Source organism: Platalea leucorodia (assembly GCF_965183815.1).
Source record: "Platalea leucorodia genome assembly, chromosome: 7".
In the NCBI taxonomy this organism is placed as follows: domain Eukaryota; kingdom Metazoa; phylum Chordata; class Aves; order Pelecaniformes; family Threskiornithidae; genus Platalea; species Platalea leucorodia.
In genome coordinates, this window is record NC_138829.1 from 18,283,667 (window position 1) to 18,292,200 (window position 8,534).

Here is an 8,534-nt window from a genome sequence, read left to right on the forward strand (position 1 = left end):
GATAGTACCTGCTGCAACACGATTCATGCAACTTGTCCTTTAAGGCATGCAAAACTTACATCCTCCCACTGATTCCTTGTGTGACATGAACCCCAAATTCATTGCCAGTAGTTTCTGAAGGTGTAATTTAATCTGCCGTTCTTGATTTTGTTATCATCAGAGCACAGTGATGTCCCACAATTGGCTTTTTTGAGAGGCCTGCAGCAGCAGCCAGTGAACAGAGCAAGGCAACATCCACAGAGTTTGCAGCCTTCCCCAGGCATCCTGTGGCTCAAGAGTTGAGACACCCCGGTTCTCTTCCTCCCTTCCGCGTATTTCTTTTTTAGAAGTGTGTGAAGTTTCTTCTGAGTGACCAGGCAGAATTACTTGGGCCTTTCCACCCAGTGTGCAGAGGGCTTGCACAGAGGAAGCGTGCCTGATATGTACAGCTTCCTTACACCGTAACACCTGCTGATTTCAGGACTGAATAACTGGCCATCTTATTCCCATTAAATATTTAAAGCAACTTCTTTGTTAGTTTGCCAGGTGCCCTCAAACAAGGCTGGTTTGTTTTCAGTGAGCAGACACGAAACACTCTAGGGTACTATGGATCTCCTCTCTGAATATTAAAGCTGTTACTATGGAGATGGCTTATTCCCGGGGTGTTTGAAGCACTCTGAGTAGATTTGAAGGCTAATCCCATGGCTTTTACATAAGCAAGAAAGCGCAACAAGCACCTCTGTCAAAGAGGTGGAGAACTTGTTCTGGCTCCCATGACCGGCCGAAAGAGTCCTAGTTGCCCCCTGCCAACCAATGGATTATCGTGGGGGGCACTGGGAAACTTGACATTTTGAAATGGCCAATTTGATTGGTGAATCTGTTTAAGGGCCTTTGAGAAAGGAAAACTGGGAGCTGTTGTCTCACGTTGCTAGTGTTTTGTGCAACCTGTTAAGTATCTAGGAGAACTGTGACCAAGTGCAGTAAAATCCAAAGCAATGTACTAGCCTAAATAAGAGTTACCTGGTTAACGTATGGGTTATAAACATGCCATAAAATCACCATGTTTATCTTAAGGTGAAATTATCCTCTTACCCGATGTTTTTCAGGAAGTTGAGTTTTTATTCCCTAAGGAAGTTGATCTTTACAGGAGAATGGACATTAAAATTGAATTATTTATGGATCTGAGGGACTCTTCTGCCCTGCGATCACATCACTAAAAGTGTTTTAAAATGTGCATTTACTTTGTGGTCTCTGGTTCTGTTCATGTGCTGCTGTGTGAATGTGTACTATTCACATGGGACTTTTAAACTATTATTTATTGCTTCAGTCTCCTGTATTAATACCAGGTCACCTTCAGAATACTTTTATAGACATTTTAAAACAATCAGCCTAGCCCATTAAATACACTGAATGTCATATGTGATCTCTAAATACTAAATCAAATTGATAACAATTTTAGGAAATGCAGTAGCAGTCAAGATCCGTTTCCAGACATTGTACCAATATGTTGCACGTCTGGTTCAATTTTAAAATGAATGCAATGATAAAACTGTGCCTGTACCAGAGCATTTAAAATAGAGCCAGAAGCTCTGTACGCTTACTGCCACCCTTTGTGTCACCAAAAATGTCATGGCTCCTGGTATTTGAGCAACTGTTTTAACCAGGGAACTTGTTGTTAAACTCTGCATTGTAAATTGTCTGGAATCACTTAACAGAACATGCAGAAAGGTGGTTTCAGTACTGAAATAAAAGACTGATGTTTCTACCAAATACCATATCATTGATATATGTTTACTGTCCCTCGAGTGTTTTTTCAGACATTGCTCATAGCGAGAAACATGTTTTAAGTGCCAAGTTAGGTTAGATTAGATGAGCATCACATTGCTGCTTACACAGTGTGAAATTGCCTTTTCTGTAGGGTATAAAGCCAGCCCCACTGTCCTCTGAGGTTTCCCTGAGGGTATTGCTGGGCAAATTCTAGTGAGGGTCTAGACCTTCAAGGAAGCTGCATTAGAGCTACTTTCCATAGTGAACCTGGAAACAGGATGGAAAAGATCAACGTTACACCACTGAGTCTGTAACCTATGGAAAAATCTGGACTTGGCAACAAATGATAGAATATACCTAAAATTATAACACATAGATACTTGGGAGGAAAACGAAACAGAAAATCTGAAAGGTGACAGTTTTTCTCATTGAACAAAAGTATTTTTGTAGCAAGGTTCTCTGTTCCTCTTTATGCTAAGCTGCTTGTGCAGTCACTCAAAATGACACCACGGAAAAGAACCCTTTTTATTATCACTTGGAGGGCAAGGACAGCCCAAGAAATAAACTGGTGGAAGAAACCTTTCAAAGAACTTATGAAAATTACTTAATTGCCTTTTGTTCTCTCCCTCATTTTTCCTCTTTTCAGGTTACGAGGGTGTTTCCGAATTTTTCACAGATCTCTTGAACCACATAGCTGCTGTTCTGCAGGGTCAGGCACCTGAGGTGACCCAGCTAAACCGCAGCAAGCTCCTGGCAGAGCAGAGCGGCGGGATCATGGACGAGCGGATATGCTGCGCTAGCACAGGCTGTCTCAGCGTCATGGGAAAAGACTCCTCTTGGATTGTGGAAAGCGAGACCAACAGCTCAGTAAAACTGCAACACCAGAGACTAGCCTGCAACTCAGCAGTGTCCCCCAGCTTCCAGCAGCACTGCGTCGCTACGTTGGCAACAAAAGCTTCTTCTCAATAACTTGCCAATGCCATGGACTGAGAAAAAGCCACAGGGATACAAATTGTGGTCCCAGAACCAGATCAGGCTGTAACAATATGATTGCGAAAAATGAAAAAAAAAAAAAAAAAAACAAACAACACAAAAAAGCAAAATAAAAAAAAAAACTTTAATTTGATTTAACCTGATTTGCTGATGAAATGGACTGGAAGGGGGAGGGCAAGAAAGTGATTCAGATCCATTTCATCAGATTCCAGTTGCAAATCTGTAATGAGTTTACACACACGTGGGTTTTAACACTAGTCCTTTCATTGTGGGAGGGTTGCTCTTTCATTTCTATTGTTCTTTGTAATCACTGGTGACCAGCATTTTAAAATCGGACCTCATGGTATCAAGAAGATAATAATGTTGAAATGGAGTGTATGAATGTAACAGAGCTAGAGATTTTTGCCTAAAATATTCCCTGTTCCCTTTTTCCAGGTAGGCCATTGCAAAAGAAAGCTAAGACAACTTCAGAATCACTAAACCAAATCTCTTGAAACATTGACCAGTCAAGACGTTGACAGGTAGCTTGCTGTGAGCCGCGGCACTTTGAGTGGGACAGAGCAGACTGGTTGTTCAGGGTGCAGAACCGAGGTGACCACCCCAGTTCCAGCTTTGCAGTTCTGCCCCCAGGCCTCATTGCTTCAGTCAAAAGCAGCTTCTAACCACGCTTGCCAGCAGTGACACGTGTTTGATCCAGACAGGGTGCTGATAGTTAGGTTGAGTGATTTAGTAGATTAAATGTCATCCTTTCAATCATCTGCTAGTGGTGAAATCCTAGAAGAGTTAACGGAAGCAGCTCATCTCTCAGCAGAGAATTTAGTCCTCCCTCCGTTGCACTTGGGAGGACTCTGGGACAGCTCTGCAAAAAGGCTGGCAATCAGAGCCACACATTTTCCTTGGAGCAGTACACCTGATCTGCGGATCCTAAGGGGTAACGCAGTTGCTGCCTTCCACAGATCCATGCTGCTGTGCATTTTTTTTTTCTTTTGCAAATTAAATATAAGCAGAATTGTGTACCATTGTATGAGGTAGAAGTACAAGACAGCTGTAGCTTAGAGGCCACGTTATTTTGTTGCAAGCTGCCAGATGAGGCCGTGTGGTAATTTACAATAGTGCTTTATAGTGTTTGTAAACTATAGCACAGCCAATTTGTATCTCTTGAGAATAGGCAGTAAACCTACAGTGTTCACCCTCTGTTGCATCTTCTAGCATGGCAGCATCTTCTGCTGTTGAGAATTCTTGCAACTTTTGCCAATTCTGAACACTAAACTGGAAATATCCAAGTCTGTCAGTGCTGAGAATGGAGACACTATTTTTGTAGACAGAGTGGCCTTCCTTCCCCATATAAGCCCTGAAATATGTTTAAGAGGGGTGGTGTTAAGAAAATTTCCTTAGTTAAGCTCCTAGCTTGCAGATACAGGAATTTCTGTCTTTCTATAGCAGGTATTTGTAAAGCATCCATCACTGCAGCATTTAGTACCAGTTTGGTTAGTATCATGTGTTAGATATCTACTCAAAAGGAAAGGATCTAGAGCTTAAAGCCCAGGTAGACCATAGAGAGGGGAATAAGAGATGCGTAACATCTTTGTGTAAAAGATGTCACCACCCTACCTGATGGTACCAGTCCTGGAGGGGAGAAAGTTTTGGCGAGTGTTGTGTAGCAATTCTTTTGTGTAAACAATGTTTTTTCCGTAGGAGAGATTGGGTTTGTTCCCAAAATGCCGTTATTGGGAATTTCCTGTAGCCAGGGTCAGATTTTCAAGGATGATTTACACAAGAGAAGATTATTCCACCTCTAGAGGGGTTACTAACTTTATAGGGACTGGAAGGACCTTATGAGTGTGGAAGCTGTCCAATTCCAGGGTGCACATAAGTGCAGCCAACTTCCTCGACTATTGCAGACCAGTTCTGAGCTGGGCACGCTTCACAACCCTTGGATGCTTTGAGGCTGCTGGATCCCACGTTGTCTGCAGCTCGCAGGTCTCGGGTGGTCGTGGTGTGAGTGAGTCAGATGTACATAGGTCAGGGTTTATAAAAGTATTCATGACAGACCAAACCTTTCGTAAAGCCATGACTGAAATAAAATTGACATCTACAGTTTGGGGTTTGTTTTTGTTTGTTTAAAATCAAAAGTGTTTTTATGTTACATGTGTAACAAAAGTTACCCTCAGGAAGGAACTTGCCAGTGCATATTTTTGTATGGTACTTTCTTGTAACCAGCTGGTGGAGTGCTTGTAGACTTGCCTTTTGCTCCTTCTATTATAATGGCTTGGGGTTTTTGGGGGGTTTTTTTTGGTTTTTTGGTTTTTGGTTTTTTTTATTGGGTGGTGGGGAAGAAACAATGATGTTAAAACTGGGTTAGTAACTCAAGACCTTTTGAACTAAGTATGTTTACATGAATCTGAGTGTTGGATCCAATGGAAATGTCTGTATGCTGTTTCCTAGTTAGAACATCAAATAAGAATTTTATTTTCCTGGCTGCCTTCTGAATTTTGGTTGGCCTATTTTGCACTGCTTTATTTCTCCAAAATAAACTACTGAAATATAATTGTGCATTTTAAACTTGTTTACAAATGATTGTTAGAAGTTTATTTTGTAATTCTCTGAAGGCTTGCAGAAATACTATATTTAAATATTATTCCAGATCTTGGCAGTAACTAGAAAGCAAGTTTAGGTCATTGGTGTGATCAGTGACATTTTTCCCATAGTCTGTAATTTATTTTTTATTTATCAAATGTATCGGTATCACTTTAATTTACCAGGTGCAGATATGCAGGTACCTGTTGTGATGTGGCATTACAATAGAGTTTCACATAAATTACCATGCAATTGCTGTACTACTATATTTCCTTGCAGAAATTATTGTTATGGCTCATATACTAGAATGTTGCTAAATCACAGGGGCAAATTGGGAGACCAACATTTAAAAGCCAAAACTGTAAATTAACCAAGCATCCAGACATAGAGTTACATTATTGCAAAACATTCGAGCATGCGTATGTTATTAAGCCTGTGCTAAAGTGCTTTTCTGAATTGCTGCCTCATTTGGCAAGTTCAGGATAGTTTTGATTTAAGATAAGCTTCACAGTAAGTTAGTTAATACTCTGTAGTCTTGTCTTTTTTTGTAAAAGTAGAGGAGTCTAGTAATATTAGACCATACCAGAATGCCCTTGCTCTTAAAATTGCGGACAATCTGAGGGAGATTTTCCATAATGTCTGTTTGAATTCTGTTATTGTGGGTGAGAAAAGGTTCTGCTGTGTTTTCAGAGGCATAGCTATTATTGCTGTGTTGATGGGAGCAATTATGTGAAAATTACATGGTCACCAGTTAGCTTCTTAGGGATCTATTTCTGTTCTGCTTCACTGTTAGAAATCCACAAGAACACCATTAGCTTGACTGGAATTTCTCCAGGTTTTGTGTCAGCATGATGGAGGAGATGGGACTCTGGTTTCCACTGTAATTACGTAATTGGCTTCAGTAGGTGAAGATTTTTCCCTGTTGAAGAGAACTTCAGTGGTATGATTACCGCCTGCGGTGTAAAGCCATCACCATCCTCCTCCCCCCGCAGCTGACTTTGCTGCGTTATGCTTGGGTTTGTAATGACTGTACCAGAACATCCTGATCGTTAACATGAAAACCAGCTGCAGACATGCAGCCTAACTAGGAGCATCGACGCTGACACTTGTGGTTTGTGTAACGCAGAACTACCACTGGGCCGATGCTGTTTTGCCTTTGGTTAACCACATGTCCGGCTATTCAACTTTTGTGCTGTAGGAGCCGATTGACTGGGCTGGTCGGTAGATAGGATGCACTATTTTTATGAATACTATTCAGAACGTTGGGATGATAAAGCTGCTCAACGTGGGAATGTTTGTGCAGAGGAGGTCCACAGCAGGTTGCTCGGATGGAAAACCACCAGTTTAATTTGTTTTCATTATAGATGAGTACAAATTAAGAACCCGACCCTGAGGCTTCTCGATGTAACAAGGATTGCTCAAGATAAAGCCTCAAATTCTCCAGATTAACTGCGGGCTGTATCCAGCCAGGGGACAACCAGGTGGTGTAGTGGGGAGATAGCAGAGGCAGGATACAGTCCAAAGGCAACAGAATAAATGGGGCCAGAGGTGTTTGAATTGGCTGGCAAAAAAGAGCGAAACAAAGACAAAAATGCTTCTGTTCTTTCCATCCAATAAAAAAAAAATCCAGGCTTATCAGTTCTTAGACTAACACTGGTTTCCCAAAGTCTTTGCGTGGCAGCAGTGACAAGTGAGTCAGGCTTTTTCACACTAGCTTGCAGCCTTGCCTTCCACAGCTGTGCAGAAAATCTTCGATTTTGATTTTTTTAGTGAATAGAGTCTATTTTGAGTTTGTAGCAGTCTCCCCATGTGCACACTTACAGGAGTTCACTTACATTACCCTGCTAATTTTCTTTTCCTCTCTCCTTTTTAGTAAGAGATGTATTGATTTCTGTATTCAGTATACAATTACTTTATTGTGTTGCAACTGTGTGTTTTGTAATTAGGAGTATGTGAAAATGCTTTGTGTAGATTAAAATATTTCCTTTAATATAATCTCCTCTCGCTTTCATAGATAAACAGACACGCTGTTGCAGATCACATTGCTGATTTTATTTGTAATATTGCTTTAATATCTATTTCAGAGGAATGTAACCTCCAGAAAAGTACTTTCCACATCTTCACTACCTTTCCTTTCCCTGTTCACTCTGTGTGGATCCAGGCCATCAACACTTGAGCTTTTGACCGGATGGGTTTCTGATCCTCCATGGATTCTGTCATGTTTACATGGCCACAAAAATTATTAAAGGTGATTGAAGTTTGAGAGGATCCAGTTATAAATGGAGATGTTAGAGCGATTCCTCAGCAACACAAGCACAGTAGCATCTGTAGCAAGCAAAGGGAATCGTTCTCGCTGTGTGCACACAGGTGGCTGTTGGGGTCTGGTCCACCCCTGCTGCTGGGGCGGTTTTCCTGTGGAAATAAAAAATCCACTGTAAGAAAACGTCCTGTATTTGTGATGCAGAAGGAGGGAGAGGAGAGGTAGGGCTTGGGAGTAGAATCCTGGCTAGTGGACATCGCAATACCAGTGGTCCAGAATTTCACTGTATGTTTTTAATAGCAGTCTGGGGAGATGTTTTCTTTCTCTCCACCTTTTTTATCCTGAATCCACTGGGGCTGATGCTAGCAGATGCCTGTGGGCCACGTGAGCAGGTGACCTTCCCCAGCGTGCCATGAGTTTGCAGAGGGCTCCCAATATGTTGGGAAGTTTTTGTTGATGGCCTGGAAGTCTCTTGGAACTCCAGAAACAGCTGAAACAGCAAATGGAGTTCATGAAAATCAGGTCTTCCTCTTCCATCCTTTTTAAGGAAACCCACATTTTATTTCCTCTTCTGTTCTTTACACAGTAGTTTTTAGATATAAATTATTTTAACATTTTTTGTGTGAAAAGTCATATATACATATATAAAGTTATTAAGAGGCTGAGTATATGTTGAGTATAAAATAGTGACTTCTTTGTTTCAGATGTTAGCAGCCCCTAAAAATGAGTTGTTTATCCTCTTGTAAAGTCAGTGCTGTAAAAAAAATTAAAAATAAAAGATGTATTAGATGTATCTTTTATTATTTATTTCTGATTCAGTATTTGAAAACAGCTTGTGTATACCCTTGTGAGAACCACATACTAAAATGTAGTTGTTCTTAAAATGGAGTAAAAACAATTCCTTGGGATCCCAACAATTTTGAGAAAACTGGCCCTCCGGGTGTGAATAGTGTTGGAT

General features: G+C 41.0%; 1 protein-coding gene across 3 annotated transcripts in view; it reads left to right on the forward strand.

Moving 5' to 3' along the window:
* The window catches only part of ITPK1 (inositol-tetrakisphosphate 1-kinase), a 158,240-nt gene extending 150,035 nt beyond the window's left edge, over positions 1-8,205 (forward strand). For all 3 annotated transcript variants that reach the window (XM_082316934.1, XM_082316935.1, XM_082316936.1), the window contains exon 11: positions 2,393-8,205. In XM_082316934.1, the coding sequence (XP_082173060.1) occupies positions 2,393-2,715 (323 nt within the window). In that variant the 3' untranslated portion in view covers positions 2,716-8,205. The remainder of the gene's footprint in view (positions 1-2,392) is intronic.
* Positions 8,206-8,534: the final 329 nt, after the last annotated feature.